This window comes from Microtus pennsylvanicus, chromosome 19 (assembly GCF_037038515.1).
Source record: "Microtus pennsylvanicus isolate mMicPen1 chromosome 19, mMicPen1.hap1, whole genome shotgun sequence".
NCBI classification, from domain to species: Eukaryota; Metazoa; Chordata; class Mammalia; order Rodentia; family Cricetidae; genus Microtus; species Microtus pennsylvanicus.
Window position 1 is genome coordinate 23162555 of NC_134597.1, and position 18725 is coordinate 23181279.

General features: G+C 42.5%; 1 protein-coding gene and 1 long non-coding RNA gene across 5 annotated transcripts in view; one reads left to right on the forward strand and one right to left on the reverse strand.

The window, feature by feature from the left end:
* Tnpo3 (transportin 3) overlaps positions 1–15451 on the reverse strand; it is a 78840-nt gene extending 63389 nt beyond the window's left edge. Inside the window, exons 1-2 of one of the 4 annotated variants that reach the window (XM_075953664.1) lie at positions 14965–15435; positions 2392–2547 (exon numbers count right to left, since the gene is read on the reverse strand). Coding sequence is in view for 2 of the 4 variants with exons in the window: in XM_075953662.1 (XP_075809777.1) it covers positions 14965–15084 (120 nt within the window). In the remaining 2 variants the exon portion in view is untranslated. Of the gene's footprint in view, positions 1–2391; positions 2548–8404; positions 8422–12701; positions 12720–14964 lie in introns of those variants that run through there. The other 3 variants (XM_075953662.1, XM_075953663.1, XM_075953665.1) reach the window with 3 other exon arrangements.
* Positions 15452–15503: 52 nt separating this feature from the next.
* LOC142838468 (uncharacterized) lies at positions 15504–18200 on the forward strand. Its single transcript, XR_012908577.1, has 3 exons — positions 15504–15578; positions 17608–17759; positions 18177–18200. It is a non-coding gene; the product is annotated as an uncharacterized LOC142838468 (long non-coding RNA).
* The last annotated feature ends 525 nt before the right edge of the window (positions 18201–18725 follow it).

Here is an 18725-nt window from a genome sequence, read left to right on the forward strand (position 1 = left end):
TGGAACTCACTCTATAGACCAGGCTGGCCTCAAACTTACAGAGATCCACCTGCCTCTGTTTCCCAAGTCTGAGATTAAAGGCGTGCACAGCTACACCTAGCTTCTATGATACTTCTTAGTTTTCCCAAACATGCATGCAGCATATGCTCTCCTAGATGTGTGAGACACTTTAATGTTTACATTAAGGATAACTATGACACCAGAGTTTAAAATATGTAAATAGAGAAAGGGCAACAGAGCAAGCACATCAGGTCTTTACAGACAGAGAAGCACCAGAAGAATCTGACGTGTGTGTGTGTGTGTGTTCATGACTGCAAGTGCAGCAGTGCTATGGTGCCTCTGTGGAAGTCACAGGACTTCAGGTGTGCTCTTCACCTTCTAGGTTGAGACAGGGTTTCTTGCTCACCACTGCGCAGCCCAGGCTAGTTGAACCACAAGCTTAGGGGATTCTTGTCTTCACTTCCCATGATGTCACAGAGTTCACTGACTCCAGAAGCACACACTGCTTCCAGGTCTATGTGGGTGTTGGGAATGCAAACTCGGGTCCTCGCTCTTGCACAGCAGGCACTTCATCCACTGAGCTGCCTCCAACCCAGGAGACCCCTGTTCTCATCTGTAGAATTGCATAGGCTTTGCCAGAATGGATCCTGAATTTTGTTTGATTTTTAGTGATGAAAACTATAGAGAACAGCTATAAACATTTCCTAAGACAATTCTATGGGTAAATGACCTTAGGAAATAACCTCCCAGGAGTAAAAGTATTTTACTCCCGTAAAAATACTTGGGAGACAATGGCAGGGAGTTTGGGGCTAGCCTGATCTACAGAGCAAGTTCCAGGACAGTCAGGACAGAAGAGAGAAACTATCTCTAAAAATCAAAAACAAACAATAACAAAAAAATTCAGAGCAGAACCAAAAGAAAAGAAGAGCTATTTTCTAGTTCCAAATACCTTTTTACTTAATTTTTAAGACACAGAAAGTGTCTCACTTAATAGCCCAGGATGATCTTCGGCTCCTGACTATCTCCCTGCCTTAGGCTTAGTACTGTGATTTCAGTTGTAGCCACCATACCCATCCAGCATTTAAGTCTTAAAGCTGCCTTGTATACTACTCGATTGTACCTCTCCCTCCTAATATCTCTCTTTTAGAATAAAACTAATATGAGAATCACATGCAAAATACCTAAGGAAAATGACAATCAAAGTTACTAAATGCCAAGAATGATGGTGCATTCCTATACTCCCAGTGCTGAGTAGACAGAAGTAGGGAAGAGAAACAAGATTTTTTTTTTTTTTTTTTGAGAAACAAGGTCTTAAGGTCATCCTGAGCTACATAGGAGTAGGTCAGCCTACTCTATGAGACCGTTTCAAAAATCTAAAACACGGGCTGGAGAGATGGTTAATGCTCAGTGGTTAAGAGCATTGCCTGCTCTTCCAAAGGTCCTGAGTTCAATTCCCAGCAACCACATGGTGGCTCACAACCATCTGTAATGAGATCTGATACCCTCTTCTGGCATGCAGGCATGCAGACAGAATATTGTATACATAATAAATAAATAAATGTTAAAAAACAAAAACACTACTACGTAAATTGTTAGTTTAAAACAATAAGCCTTCCTGGCTATACAGAGGTTTTTTAATCTAGCCTGGACAATTTTGAAAGTCTGTCTCAAACTACAAAGTAAGAAAAGATCTGGGGCCCAGTGGTGGTGGTGATGCATGCCTTTAATCCCAGCACATGGGAGGCATTGGCAGGTGGATCTCTGTGACTTCAAGGCCATCCTAATCTAAATAATGAGTTCCAGGACAGCCAGGGTTACACAGAGAAACCTTGTCTCGAAAAACTAAAAGAAGAAGAAAAAAAGATCTGGGGATATAGCTCGGTAGTAGAGTACTTGCCTATCATGCATGAGGTCCAAGGTTCAACGCCAGTGCTGGGGGTGGGGTAGACGTTAGGGATACAGCTCAGTTGTAGAGCATTTGCCCAGCATGTGTGTGTAAGGTCCTGAGGTCAAACTCAGCATCTGGGGCTAGAAGGTGGCTCAGGGGTTAAGAGCACTGTTTTTTCAGAGGTCCTAAGTTCAATTCCCAGCAACCACATGGTGGCTTAAACCCAGCTTCTAACCCCTCTACCCTCAAAACTGCCAACACTAAATGTTAAGAGACAATAAGTTATCATTTCACTCTTTGCTTCTGCATTCTAGTGGCTGGGAGGGGTTAGGAGCTGGAGCTATAAACAATAAAAAGTTATCTTGTTTTGGTCACCAAGCCAACCAAATTCTGACCCCATGGATGCTAGAGTACATGGCTCACCATTCCTCCTGTTACGCTGCAGAAAGAAAGATAAAGGAGGATAAAGAGGACTCTTTACAAGGAGAGAATAAAGCACTTACACTTCAAGGACTTTCTAGCCACAGATGCCAGGTGCTACCCACTGAAATCCAGGCTTGGACTAAGCTCCACATTCTCAAAGGGCCATCTCAACCGAAGCCTGGGGCTCAGAGTCAGCAGGAAGCTGCAGCTCCCACTAGCAGCACATTTCAAAGAGACTGCAACAAGAGAACATGTTCCATTTAAGGTCTAATTCCAATCTCCCTCTTCACACAGCAGCAGAACAGACCTTTACAGTCTTTTCTTTCAAAGGCTATTTCCATGACTCTGTGATGAATACGGGGCAGGCTATGGCTCAGCAACCCTTTCACTAGCATGCACCAAGTCCTTCATTAATTAGACTTCACAGCATATCTGCACCGTACTTGCCTCTTTTCTTCTTTATTGATGCACTGCTGTTCCAGGACTCACTGCTATACCAACGACTCTAAAACTGCCAAATCAACCAAAATCACTCAGCAGGCCTCAACAATGCAAGCACACAGCCAAACAGGAGCTAAAGGAGTCATTAGCTGCCAAGATTTAGACTCAAATCAGGGCTGTTAATTGGTTTTGGACAAAAACAACTTACATAGAACTACTTGAAATCCTTCAGAGAACCCAAGAGCTCTGACAAACAGAAAATGAGTTTCTGGAAATAAGATATTCAATGAGACACGAAAAGTAACATCAAAGTCTCTGGTTGCTGCATTTTAAAGGAAAACCAATCAATGAATGATAAAATTATTAAATGAGAGTTGTTAGGCAATCTCAACTTCCTATAGTTATTAAGGTCAAAAGAGCTGGGGCTATAGAGAAAGCAACAGTTGCGACCACTTGCTGTTCTTCAGAGACTGTCAAGGTGGAAGAACCATTTGTTGAAAGCATAGTCCAGGGAAGAAGACTTCCTGAAAGCCAAAAATATAGAAAACCTATTTACTTTCATTCCTGCCAACCTAAGGAAATGTATAATAATTCAAATATAAGATGAAATTTTAAAATTTTTATCACATTTTTAATTATTATATGTGTTTACATGCATGTGTGCCATTACACCTGAGTGGAGATCAGAGGTTAACTGGCTGGAATCCGTTTCTCCTTCCTTTAGATCAGGTTCCAGGGATTGAACTCAGGTTATCAGACTTGGCAGCAGGCACATCTCATTAGCAGGAGGGTTTTTTTTTTTTTGAGACCAAATTCCATTGTAGCCCCCAGTATCCGGAACTTACAGCAGAGTCAAAGACAACTTTGAATTTCTTGCAGAACTTCTTGCCTCCATATACCCAGTACTGTTACTACAGCACATTCACCTCTACGCCTGGGTTCATGCATTGTTGGGATGTGAGCCCAGGGCTTCTTTGTGCATGCTAGGCAAGCACTCCACAACTGAACTATACCTCCTGCTGAACTCATTAAAGTTTACTCTGCATATTAACCATAGTAACAAAACTGAGAATCAAAAATTTTAAACTTATAAAAATAAATGTTGAGGGCAGGCAATGGCACACACCTTTCAATCCCAGCACTCGGGAGACAGAGACAAGCAGATAGATTCCTGTGAGTTCGTGGCCAGCTTGATCTACAGAGTTCGTTCCAGGACAGCCAGGGCTACACTGAGTAACTAGGTCTTGAAAAGCCGAAAATATATAAAAATGTTTTTAAAATGCGAGATGTGATAATAGGGTACTATTTATGAAATTTCTGTGTTTAAAAAGATCTAAGCCCTGCCTGGTAGGGTCTTTTTACTTCCATCACTCAGAAAGCAGAAGCAGGCAGATCTCTGTGAGTTCAAGACTAGCTTTGTCTATATAGCCAGGTCCAGACAAGAAGGAGCTACATAGTGAAATCTTGTCTTAAAATAAATAAATAAGGCTCTGAATTTTCAAAAATGTTTATTTTCAAATTCACTCATATACTCTCTTGTTTTGGCGATGACTGTTCAAACGTCATTACACTATTAATGAGACACAGCATGAAGAAACAATGCGCACACTGAGAACAAGGAATTGTGCTGCAGGATCAAGGAGAAAAATAAGTAAAAAACATAAGTTCTGCTACCAAAAATCTCATCAAAAGAAAAAGAAAGATTTGTTTCCTAATACTTTCTTTTGAAAGGTATACTAGGCAGGAAAATGTGTAGTGCCTAAAGGGATTCCTGCTACTACAAACCTGCCGTGTAACAGAAACCTGACTTTCCAGTAAAGACAAGCGAAGCTTCTGTCTGGGCTTCCTTCACCTGGACAACCATAAAGCACTGGTGACTGCCCAGCACTGTGGTGCGAGCTGTGGAAGATGGCAACAAAGTCTGAGTAATGATGTACCCAAACTTCCTATACTGCTATTAAACTCAATTAGAACCAAAGATTCTAAAAACCTAAGACAGTTATCAGAATTAAAAACAAAAACTCATGTGATTTATCAATTCTATTTCTGAACATATATCCCAAAAGAAATAAGCGGGGACTTCATGCATAAGCTCTGAGAACACTATGCTACGTGAGAAAAGTCTGTAACATCACAAAATTGCTGATTCCAGACAGCCATTGGTTTCAAAGACATTAGATTGCTGTGGGAAAGGGGAACAGGGACTAGTTCTGTTTTAATGAGTATATCTTATTTTAGGAAAAAAATCTAGAGATGTATGGTAGCAACAGTCACAAAATGTCAGTATACTTAATATCACTGAACTACATACTTAAAAATGACTACAAGGTGGGCGAAGGACATAGTTAGCCCATGTTAGGAATGCTTGCTGCTCTTCTAAGGACCCAAGTTGGATTCCTAGCACCACAGAGGACAGCAGCTCACAACTGCTTATAATTTCAGCTCCAGGGAGCTGCTGCCCTCTCTGGCCTGTGAAGGTGCCATACAAACATATTTTTTTAGACTAGGCAAAGCCTGTAGTCTAGGAATGCTGGGACTGAGGAGAAAGAGCATGAGTTCAAAGGCAGTCTTTTGCTCCATAGTGGGATTTTGTCCCAAAGCAAAACAACAAAAACAGCTAAAATGGCAAATTTTTGTTTTGTTTTTTGTTTTTTTTTTTTTTTTTGTTTTTTTTTTTTTTTTTTTTTTTGTTTTTCGAGACAGGGTTTCTCTGTGGCTTTGGAGCCTGTCCTGGAACTAGCGCTGTAGACCAGGCTGGTCTCGAACTCACAGAGATCCGCCTGCCTCTGCCTCCCGAGTGCTGGGATTAAAGGCGTGCGCCACCACCGCCCGGCTTAAATTTTTGTTTTGAATTTCTCCTCACACACACAAAAATATCAGCAATAGCTGGGCACAGTGCTGCATGCCTTTAATCTTGGCACCTGGTAGGCAGAGAGAGGAGGATCTCTGTACATTCAGGTCAACCTGATCTACATAGCAACTTCCAGGTCAACCAGATCTATACAGAGAGAGACTGTCTCCAAAAAAAACTGAGATAAAATGATGGCTCAATGGTTAAGATCAAATACTGCTCTTATGAAAGTCCAGAATGCAGTTCCTAGCAACCATATCTGGTGCTCACAATCACCTGTAACTCCAGCTCCAGGGAATCTAACACCATCTTCTGGCAAATGTGGGCACCTGAATTACTCACACACAGAAACACACACAAATAATAAAAATAAAATAAATAATTTTTAAGTCAAGGTCTCTTTATGTAACCTTGGCTGTCCTGGAACCCACTGTGTAGACCAGGCTAATCTCAAATTCTCTGCCTGCCTCTGCCTCCTGAGTGCTGAGATTAAAGGTGTGCACCACCACATCTGGCATAAATAAACATCTAAAAATCCACAAAAGCTAGTCAACAAGACAGTTCAGTGGGTAAGAACACTGGCTGCACAAGCCTGACCAGCTGAGTTCTAACTCCCAATCCATTTAAGGTAAAAACACAGACTCCCAAAAGTTGTGCACAGACCTATTTGAGTGCCCATACATGCACAATAATAAATATTTTTAAACCCATGAAATACACTTTTCATTTTCCTCATAAACATCAACACAATAAAAGCTGAATAAATACCCGGAAAAGTCTTGAAAAACCTGTGTTGTAATTAGAAAATGTAGCAGTGCCCTGATGATTTTAAGTTCTAGATCAAACTATCAACTGGACCAAGTGGACCAGAAATGAATGAATCCAGGTAAAAATGAATAGCACCAGAAAACAGACAACCATATCCACAAAAACACCATCACAAATTCACACATAGTCTCTAAGATTCCAAACCATGTATACCCTGTCCAATTAACGTAATGGATTTATTTCAGCTTTCATTTCACTTATAGCCATGCCTGGTTAATGGCTTCCACATGGAATGATCCAGGGAGATCAGCGAGGTAGCCTTTTTCTCTCAGTCTCTTCCAATGAGAAGCATATAATATTCATTCCTATATTCATTACACTAAATGACCCTCAGAAGTTATATAGAAACATTTTTTTCTTTTTTAAAAGGGCTTCATTTCAAAATCAAGTTATGTTTTAAAGGTCACTTAACTAGAAGCTACAAACAAAAGCACAAAAATAAACATGTAAAAGATAAACTAAATTAGTAACTACAGCTGCTAGAACAAACCAAAGGTCTAGGTATTAGAACTAAGCGGAAGATTCAAAGAATTTCAGGTGGCTTCCTTTGTCTGGCTGGGGAAGTCATCATTCATTTGGGGTAAAGACTTTGTAGGACAGCTGCTTTGGAGTTATCCATAACTCTACAAGGAAACCAAGACAGAGGAAGCCAAAGGAACATGGAGAGTGAGTCACATATTTAGTAAGCAGTGCGACTGGGACATGAATCTAGATCATCTGTCTCTGATCTGGTACACACTCAGTATGATGAGAAGAATTCCTGGAAGAAACACAGCGGGCTAACAAAGGGAAATGAACCATCCAGTGACCTAAAGAAAGAGATTCTGAAAACGTCTGTGTGTGACTGTGCAGGTGACAAGCACAGGGCTACACCACGTATGCAGAAAAACTTGCTTCTTACTATTTTGCCTCCTAAATAAAGTTCCAGAGGGAAAAGCACTGGAAAAGAAACCAGAAGCTGAAAGCCTTTCTGACATGCTATGGGAGAAAATTTCCACTGACATGTGACAAATAATACACATGTGACAAATAATACACAAAAATACCAAGCGAGACCATTAAAGCATGACTTTGACTTTATTTCAATTTTTTAAAATATGCTTTTCATCATCTACTCAGTTTCCAGATAAGAACACAGAGCCTACTTTTCTCTGGCTTTTGTTTTGTTTTTGTCGTTGTTGTTTTGTTTTTGTTTGAGATAGAATTTCTCTGTGTAGCCCTGTCTGTCATGAACTCTCTGTAGACCAGGCTGACTTGAACTACCAACCAAGTGCTGGGATTAAAGGTGTAAGTCACCATCACACAGTTGTCTCTGACATTTTTTTTTTTTTCGATTTTTCGGGACAGGGTTTCTCCGTAGCTTTTGGTTCCTGTCCTGGAACTAGCTCTTCTGGACCAGGCTGGCCTCGAACTCCCAGAGATCCGCCTGCCTCTGCCTCCCGAGTGCTGGGATTAAAGGCGTGCGCCACCACCGCCAGGCTTGTCTCTGACATTTTTAAGATAGGGTCTCATGCCCAGGCTGCCCTCAAACTCAGTATGTGGCTGTTTCCTCGTCTCCACCTCCTAAGTAGTTAGCATTATAGGCATGATTCACCATGCCTGGTTTATGCAGAGCTGTGGATCAAACCCATGGCTTCACGCATGCTAGAAAAGCACTCCACCAACTGGGCCATAGCATCAGCCTGAACTATAACTTCAAGACAACTTCTCACACACAGATTATCTCTGTAAAAGAACCAACATAAAACAACTAAGCAGCATAATTACTAGCCCTAGAGAGAGACACTCTGTGTTCCCCAGAGCTTTCTAAATTGTCTACTCATTCTGTATATACACTAGAGGTGGCCAAAGGAAACCACTAAGTATTTTCAAAACAGGCAAACTGCTATCACATAAGGATTCCTTAAGATATGATTCAAAATAACTTAGTTTCTTTTCAAAACACTTTGGAGTTGTCAGTGATATCTGCTTACCAGAAACTGTAACTATGTCTGAAGAGTTCCAAGGATTTTGGTGAAAAAGTCTGTAGAGTAATGAATAAAGGTTCTTCAGAAAACACCTATTTTAGCTGGACTTGACAGAACACACTGTAATCCCAGCACTTGTCCAGCTGAGGCAGGAGGATAAGGAGTTGCAGGATTCAAGGCCATCCTGAGTTAAAAGAGACACTGTCCAAAAAAAGAAGGCAAAACCCACATGACAAAGACAATGGAAACAGATAACAACAAAACTGCAAAAACTTTTTTGGGGGGAGGCACTTTCTCAAGACAAGAATTTCACTGCATAGCCCTGGCTGCCCTGGAACTCACTCTGCAGGCGAGGTTTATCTAGGAATCATAGAAATCGGCCTGCCTCGGCCAGGATTAAAGGTGTGCACGACTACAGTCTTCCAACACACAAACTATCTTAATGGACAGACCTAAAAATAGCTGAAATCTGCCTGCGGACAGGATGAATCCTATAGCTGAGAATTATAAACACCAGGTACAACGAAAGGCAGATATCCAGCTCCGTATAAGCAGCAGTGAGATTCCTGGATGTTCTCCTTGACTCTGGGCCACTGAACTATTATCCTCCTATCCTAAGAGGTTACCCTGTGCTTTACTCTGGCAGGACTCTGGATTGCTGAGAAAAGACTCAGGTAAGGACAGGAATATTATCTGAAATTAAAAGATTAATGAAAACCTTGAACTCCACCACCTGCCCTCATTCCCCTACCTAGCAAATGGGACACTGGCAACTAGCTTATAATCTCCAGGCAGACTAGAGGACTCTACTCAAAGTAAAAGTGGCCCAGGAAAAAATGAGCAACGTGAAGACAGTGAGAGATGCCATGGACTGCAGCCCATCCTGAAGCTAAGGCAGAAGAAACTCAAGTTCAAGACTAGCCTAGGACACAAAATAAGATCTAGGCCAATCTTGATTATGTAGCAAGATCCTATCCCAACTACTACCCCCTTCCCTATTTTACCTAAAAAGCAAGTGAGGAAAAGTTAAGACAACAGTACAGTGGTACATTATAATTCTAACAGTTAGAAGACAGAGACAGAAGGATCAAGAATTCAAAGATGCCTGGGTTACAGAGTGAAACTCCGCCCTCATCCCCTCAAGGTTTTTATTTTTAAAAAAAAAGCTAAAAATAATTCCTCAGTCAAGGAAGTACTTACCTAAAAAATAAAAAAAAGAAAAAGAAAATATACACATACACATATATAAGGTTTGAGTTTGAACCCTAGAACCCACAACAAAAATAAATAAATACAAATAAAAAGCCAGGCACCAGTTTGCAATTCCAGCATGAAGAAGTTAGGGTTCAGCTGGCCAACCAGTCTAGCACTAGTTGGTGAGTTTTATGCCAATGAGACTTTCTCTCAAAGGAGACAGACATCAGTTCCTGAAATGACACCCAAGGCTGTCCTCTGGCCTTTATCTGCATGTACTCACATGCCCCACACACACATAAACCTGCACACATAAGAGAAATGGAAGGACAATAAACAAAACCTCTTACCTGTGTTGAAGACTCTATAAAGCTAAACAACTAATTAGAACTTCTGATCAGCCGGGCGATGGTGGCGCACGCCTTTAATCCCAGCACTCGGGAGGCAGAGGCAGGCGGATCTCTGTGAGTTCGAGACCAGCCTGGTCTACAGAGCTAGTTCCAGGACAGGCTCCAAAGCCACAGAGAAACCCTGTCTCGAAAAACCAAAAAAAAAAAAAAAAAAAAAAAAAAAAAAAAAAAAAAAGAACTTCTGATCAGCCGGGCGGTGGTGGTGCACACCTTTAATCCCAGCACTTGGGAGACAGAGGCAGGAGAATCCTTTTGAGTTCGAGGCCAGCCTGGTTTACAAAAGCTAGTTCCAGGACAGCTAGAACTGTTACTATTACACAGGGAAACAACTTCTGATCACAGAAAGTTGGAATGTTGCAGATACAGAGTCAAATTATCTTGGGCTATTTTTAGCCCCCTCAACAGCATTCACTGCCTTCTGACCTTTAAGGTATATTCTTACCAGACCACTAACTTCTACCAATCCAAAGGCTATAAATTAAAAATGTCATCAGATAGTACCTAAAGCCTACTGTAGAACCAATTGTGGTGGCACATGCCTTTAATCCAAACATTGGGGAAGCAAAGACAGGCAAGTCTCCATGAGTTCAACGCCACTTGGTAAATGTAGCAAGTTCCAGGCCAAACACAGCAAGACTCTGTCTCAAAATAAAACTACAAAAACCCTATAAAACAAACAAACCAAAAAAAAAACCCCAACAGTTTGTTTCTTTTCTATAACCCGATCATCCAATGCCCAACTAATGTATTCCGTAAATTCTTTGATTTGACTTTCCTTGTTCTTTTTATTTATTCTTATTTGTGTGTGAGTGTGTGTGTGTATGCAAACAGAAGGGAGCAGCAGATCTCCTGGTGCTTGAGGACAGCCAGTTCTGAGGTGCCAGGCAGGTGGGAGGAAGCCAACAGTGATCCCCTGAACAGTAAGCACTCAACCACGGAGCCATTATCTGCAGCCCCACTTACTTGTTCTATAACTCGTACAGTTTCATGTAACCACTTCCATAATAGAACACATTTCAGGGTACCCTGATGCATGTTTATGGACTATGATCATTCAAGAATAAACTCTGTCTTTGAACTGAGGGCTATGTTTGGGGTTGACAGATCTTAGGGCCACACAGTCTTCTTCAGCCAACAAAGAAAAACAGATTAATATGAAAATATAAAGTGGACACCTACTATGGACATTTGGGAACAAATGACAAAATAAACTTTTTAAAAAAGCATATTGCTCACTGAGCAGAAAAAAAAAGCTAAAACTTTGAAATTTTGATAAAAATTGAAATTACTTAAGATTTCAAAATAGTAAATACTCAAGCATGGGCCAGGCAGTGGTGGCACACGCCCTTAATCTCAGCACACAGGAGGCAGAAGCAGATGGATTTCTGTGAGTTCAAAGTCAGCCTGGTCTACAAAGCAAGTTCCAGGACAGTTAGAGATGTTACACAGAGAAACCCTGTCTCAAAAAATAAACTAACAAACAAACAAAACCCATCAAACATGGGGTTACTTAAACTTCTTGAGCCAGGAAACAGTAAATAGCAGATTGTGCTCAGAGAAGACTGTCTGAGTAGAGACCTGGAGACTGGAGCTTTTCGGTAATGACGAGATTCAAAGTACAACTTTGTGGCCTGAAGAAAATAAAAGAATCAAGAAGTTCAAGTGTCACCTGACCTGTCCGTTTAAATGCTCATGTGGGGCAAATGAGATGGCTTAGCGTGTGAGAACACTTAGCATGTGAGAGAACTCGTGCTGTCAAGCCTGCAGCCTGCGTTAGATCTCTAGAACCCACGAGTCAGAAGAAAACTGATGTCCACAGGTGTATCCGCATATACACACAATCAATAATTTAATGCTGAAGTTGCCCAAATGGTGAGGTGTAACTGTGTAGTATTTTCTTACCCTTTTACTACTATCTTTTCTGCTCCAGGAAGCCTTCTTTTTTTCCCCCTTGAGGCAGGGTCTCTTAACTAGCTGTCCTCGATCTCCAGAGCTGACCTTGAACTCAGAGACCCACCTGCCTCCATCTACCAGTGCTGGGATTAAAGGCCTGCATCACTATGCCTGGCTATCAATAGGCTCTCCTGAATTGACTTTTTCAATGTCCCCTGGTTTCCGGTTGGCTTGGTCAATAGGGTATCCCAGAAAAAGAGTCAGTAAATTCATTCTTCCAGCAACTATCATTGCAAGGGACCTCAAGTTTGGTCACCAGAAACTCATCATTCCCCCTCAAACCAAGTAACTATACTTATCCTGCTCAGTTCTTCCAGCATAAAAATAACAGTTTGTTACAATACTATTTCTTCTGGTCTTTATTTTTTTTTTTTTGGTCTTCTGGTCTTTATAACTTTATAAGAAGTACTTTATAACAAACTCTGCCCTGGCATGGTAAAGGAAAGCAAGTCTTTGTGTCAAAATAAAAAGTAAGAAGGCTAGGGATACAGCTAAGAGATACAAAACGAAACAAAACAAAAACAAAAACAAAAAAAAGCAGAAAAACTCTCTCTGCTAAGCATTTTGTCAAATATGTCCTGTCTTCCTGTTGAAATTCTATGATGATAACGAAAAGATGCAACAGAGAATGATGGGAGAGAAAAGGGGATAGCTTAAGAAAGTGATAACAGAAGATATATGTTGAACTTCTCATAGCTCTTGTAAGATATTACATTTAATCATCACAGATGATTGTTTTCAATTACCAACATCCAAAAGTTGTTTGTCGGGCTGGAGAGATGACTCAGCGGTTAAGAGCACTGACTGCTCTTCCAGAAATCCTGAGTTCAATTCCCAGCAACCACATGGTGGCTCACAACCATATGTAATGAGATCTGGTGCCCTCTTCTGGCCTGCAGGCATACATGGAAGGAATGTTGTATACATAATAAATAAATAAATCTTTAAAAAAAAAAGTTGTTTGTCCATTGTAAGCACTCCAGTACTGATTTAAAATGCACTTACCAGGTTTATGGGGGAAGCCCTGTCCTGACTTTAGCAGGTTATTTATATTTTAGGAAACTATGAAAATCAGAGAACTGTAACTCCTTTCACTACAGAACTAAAAACTACATGAGCCCTACCTACATGGAAGCCGCAATTTAACCTTTTTTCTTGTTTTGGTTACAGGGTTTCTGTGTAGCCCGGACTGTCCTGGAACTCTCTGTAGACCAGGCTGGCCTCAAACTCGAGAGAGCCTCTTGCCTCTGCCTCTGGGGTGCTGGGATTAAAGGCGTGTGCCACCATGCACAACAAAATCTTGTCTTCCCACTATGTAAGCAAGAACTTGGGTCTCCCATTTACACACAATGATCAAAGTTAAAGTGTCATTTTTTTAACTATGTACTTGCATCCTCGGGGCTTATACCAGAGAAGAGCACCGTTAAGTATCAGTTATGAGTTAGACTAAACAAAAATATACTTGTGGGTATGAAATGCAAAACTAAAGGGAGAGGAGAGCTAGGGATGGACTGGCTCTCCAGCACCACACACAAAAACAAAAAATAAAGGTTACTGTTTAGTCCGTCAGTTTGTATGAGACTCCTCAGTTTTCAAAAAATTTCACAGCTCATACACTAAAACCTATACACTGTCAGCAAAATCCGCACCCATGCCAGGTGGTGGTGGTGCCTGCCTTTAATCCCAGCACTAGGGAGGCAGAGGCAGAGGCGGATCTCTGTGAGTTCAAGGAAGGCTAGCCTGGTCTACCAGAGCTAGTTCCAGGATAGGCTCCAAAAGCTACAGAGAAACCCTGTCTCGAAAAAACAAAACAAAACAAAAAATAAAACATAGCAAAGCTGAGCGGTGGTGGCACACACCTTTAATCCCAGCACTCGGGAGGCAGAGGCAGGCAGATCTCTGTGAGTTCGAGACCAGCCTGGTCTACAGAGCTAGTTCCAGGACAGGCTCCAAAGCCACAGAGAAACCCTGTCTCAAAAAACCAAAAAAAAAAAAAGAAAAGAAAAAACAAAACAAAAAAATCAGCACCCATACAAACTCATAAAAATAAAACATAGCAAAGCTGAGCGGTGGTGGCACACACCTTTAATCCCAGCACTTAGGAGACAGAGGCAGACGGATCTCTGAGTTTGAGGCCAGCCTGGTTTACAGAGTGAGTTCCAGGACAGCCAGGGCTACACAGAAAAACCCTGTCTCGAAAACCAAAATACATACATAAAACAGCAAAAGTGAAGGTGAAAATCAAGGAAGAAAATACAAAACGTGAGTCAAGAAAGTTACATGAACTAAAAAACTTTAACATGAGGAAATAGAACAGATATAACACAAACACTCCACCACCTGCTCACATAATTATATGGGCTAATTAAAGCAGTTACGATACCCATCTTACAAACAGGAACCCACAGGTGGAGGAAATAAGGTAAGAATCCAATATACAGCAAAAGATTTCCTGAAACAATAATTAATTTTTTAAATATTATATTGCACTTCAAAGCAAGGGGAAAAGTCATGAATATGAATCTAGAAGACTGAGAAATTTCGAGAATAACGTGAGTAAAAATCGGTTTAAGTAAGGCTACCACCGGGAAGAAATTGCCAGATGAATCCCTTGGACAGAGAAGGTGAAGCAAAAGCATCCTGATGTGAAAGATGGGAAAGCATTTGGGGCTGACTTTGGCTAAAGGAAGATAAAACAGAGAGGCACGGCCTAAAAAGCAAAAGCGATGGCGGGACGTAAACGGGGGGGATGAAGGGGGCTAGATCCATGCCACAAGCGAAAAGTACAGAATTACAAATCGGATTCTACGAGAAAGGACCAATTCGTGGCCGATCAGGGGCCACCAGTTTCTGAAAGGCGGCAGAGATGTGGCCGCTCAGCCCCACCCCACAGCAGCAGCTCCTACCGAAAGAGGCTCTTCCCAGGCCAACCGCCTCGCTCACACTCAACCCCTAGAGCCCACCCGGCCCCGGCCACGCGCTGCAGAACGACCACTTCCCGCCCCTCACCGAACGTTGCAGCTCCCCAAGCCAAAACGAGGCGCGCTCCTTTCCGCTGGGATCTGGGTCGTGGTAGAGAGCCTGCACTGCCTGGTACACGAGCTGCAATGTTGGCTTGGCTCCTTCCATGGTGGTGGCGGCGGCGGTGACAGCGACGACTCCGAGGCTTCCCTGCTGCTCCGCCTCTCACGATTCCTCACTGTCTCGGCCACAGCCGCTCCCTGACTGGCGCCATCTCCTCCTTTCTGGCCGTTACCAGGGAAGGGGGGGGGGAGGTTCCTCGTGGAAGTCGCCCCCTCGGAAACAGCGGATAGGTCGTCTCAGGTTCCCGGATCCCTTTTGTCCTGTCTTTCTGCTAGAATCCAGTCTCTAGAGTCCGGACACGGATTCTTGGCTCCTCACCTCCCGCCTAGATCTCTGAGGCCTATCACCGCATGACACAAACCACGCAGCGAACCTGAAACGGAGCTTTACCAGACCGGAAGCAGCCGCCCATATGCCTTAGCACACTTCCGTCTGGTGCGCTACAGACTGCCTCCTTCCCGGCACGCCTCCTCTTGTTTCCCGCCTCCTCCCGGAAGTGACCCTGCCGGACCAGGAGAACTGAAGGGATGGGACACAAGGTAGTTACCTAGGTCTTTAACGTCTTACTGGAGCTTTAAGAGCGACTTGTGTCACGTCCCTGACCTAATCTTATCTCCTTGACAAAGAATCCAAAGTCTTTCCTCCCGTTTCCTACTTCCGCAGCCCTCTTCAGGGAGTCAGTCCTTCCTGTTTAACTGTCTCTAAGGTCCTACTATCTATAGTGTACTGCATAGTCAAAGGTCACTTAAGACACGGTACCTACGCTGATTCTCATTAAAATCACACTAGGTACACTTAACCAAATTACTATTTTCACACCGCACTGAATAAATCCAGAATGAGCATCTCTTTTTTTCTACTAAGATCTTAACATTTTTTAAAAATGTTGCTTTTGTAATATACTTTTCTTCTTATAAAGAAAGTCAATACTCTGTTGGATTGTATGGAGGGGGCCTGTAATCTCAGCTCTTGGAAGACAAACCATCAAGAGGAGTTCACCATCAGCCATTGCTACAGGAAACCATGTCTTTAAGCAGCTCAATGGTGGTGGTGCACGCTTTTAATCTCAGCATTCTGGAGGCAAAAGCAGATAGGTAGATCTCTTAAGTTTAAGGCCAGCCTGGTCTACAGAGCGAGTTCCTATAGTAATATTTCATTTGTATTTTAATAAATAAAGTTTACCTGAAGATCAGAACGCAAAACAGCCAAACTAGTCAGCCATACAGGCCAGGCTATGGTGGCACACGTCTTTAATCCCAGCAGTCACACTAGTTAGCCATATTAGGCAGGGTGGTAATTTTGCACGCCTTTAATCCCAGCACTAGAGAGGAATATAAAGCGGATGAGACAGGAACTCGTGTTCTTTCAGTCTGAAGATTTCATAGAGTTAAGAGCTCTCTAGTGGCTTGACTGCTTTGCTTTTCTGATCCTCAGGTTGAATCCCAGTATCTGTATCTGATTTTTTATTATTCATGCTACAAGTTCTAAGACAGCCAGGGATACGCAGAGAAGCCGTGTCTTGGAAAAAAATTAATTTAAAAATAAATAAAAAGCAAATCAATAGTCTAGCAATTCTCAGTTCACACACAAAGAAGTTTCCCAATATTGCTGCTGCCCTAAAAATAACCATTACTATCTGATTAATGTTGACAGTGTATAAAACGTTACAATTGCAGATTAACAGCCTTCTAAGATAAATCCTTCTTTTTCTTGAAAACCTTTCAAAGGTTTCTTTTTCTGTGTCTGAGGGCTGTGCCTGCACTTGTGTTTATTTGCACTACGGTGGCTGTTTGTTACAGACAGTTGTGAGCTAACATATAGGTTCAGGAAACTGAATCTGGATCCTCTACAAGAGCAAGTCTGTCAACTCTCTGGCCCTTAAAACTTTGCTTTTTGTTTGTTGTTTTCCAAGAAAGGGTTTCTCTCTGTAGTACTGGCTGTTCTGGAACTAGCTCTGTAGACCAGGTTAGCCTCAAGCTCTAAGCTTTACCTGCCTGTGTCTTCGGATTGCTGGGATTATAGGCATGCATCACCACCACCCTGGTAAAACCTCATTTTAAAAGATGAGAATTTTTCTTTGGGTTCACCTTCTTATTTAGCATCTCTAGGATCACGAATTATAGGCTCAATGTCCTTTATTTATGGCTAGAATCCACTTACGAGTGAGTACATACCATATTCATCTTTTGGGGTCTGGGTTACCTCACTCAGGATAGTGTTTTCTATTTCCATCCATTTGCATGCAAAATTCAAGATGTCATTGTTTTTTTTATTACCGCTGAATAGTACTCTAACATGTATATATTCCACATTGTCTTTGTCCATTCTTCCATAGAGGGGCATCTAGGTTGTTTCCAGGTTCTGGCTATTACAAATAATGTATAGTTATCCTGGATATTGGAAGTAAACAAGATTGCCAGGCAAAAATTGGGAACTTGGGGGTGGGGTGGGGTAAAGGGAGATGGGGAGAGAAAAGTGAGAAGGGGAGGATGGGGAGAGCTTGGGAGAATGGGATGATGGAAGAAGGTCATTGGTTAAAAAAATAAAGAAACTGCTTGGCCCTCATAGGTTAGAACATAGGTGGGTGGAGAAAACAGAACAGAATGCTGGGAGGAAGAGGAAGTGAGGTAAGATGCCTCAGACAGACACCATGCAGCTCCTCGCCAGGGCAGACGTGATGAAGCTCCGACCCATGATGGACGTAGGCTAGAATCTTCCCGGTAAGCACACCTTGGGGTGCTACACATTATTAGAAATGGGCTAGTCCAGGTGCGAGAGTTAGCCGAGAAGAGGCTAGATATAATGGGCCAAGCCGTGTTTAAAAGAATACAATTTGTCTGTTGTTATTTTGGGGCATAAGCTAGCCAGGCAGCCGGGAGCTGGGGCGGCAGGGAAACGGCCTGCAGCTCCCACAACAGTGGGAGGGTTGAGATGGAGGAAGCGTGGATATGGGAGCAGGGAAGTAGATATCTTAATTAAGGGAGCCATTTTAGTGTTGGCAAGAAACTTGACTCTAGAGGGGTTCCCAGGTGTCCAAGGAGATGTCCCCAGCTAGTTCCTTAGGCAGCTTAGGAGAGGGAGCCTGAAATGGCCTTATCCTATGGCCATACTGATGAATATCTTGCATATCACCATAGAACCTTCATCTGGCAATGGATGGAGATAGAGACAGAGACCCACATTGGGGCGATGGACTGAGCTCCCAAGGTCCAAATGAGAAGCAGAAGGAGGGAGAACATGAGCAAGAAAGTCAGGACCAAAAGGGGTGCATCCACCCACTGAGATGGAGGGGCTGAACTAATGGGAGCTCACCAAGGCCAGCTGAACTGAGACTGTTGGAGCATGTGATCAAACCAGATTCCCTGAACGTGGCAGTCAGTGAGGGCTGATTGAGAAGCCAAGGACAATGGCACTGGGTTTTGTTACTACTGCATGTACTGGCTTTGTGGGAGCCTAGTCTGTTTGGATGCTCACCTTCCTAGACCTGGATGGAAGGGGGAGGACCTTGGACTTCCCACAGGGCAGGGAACCCTGACTGCTCTTTGGACTGAAGATGGAGGGGTAGGAGGAGTGGGGGTAGGGGGAGGGAAATGGGAGGAGGGGAGGAGGTGGAAATTTTTAATAATAATAAAAATAAAGATGAGAATTTAAGGTCATTCATGCTGGCTGACACGTGTAATCCCAGC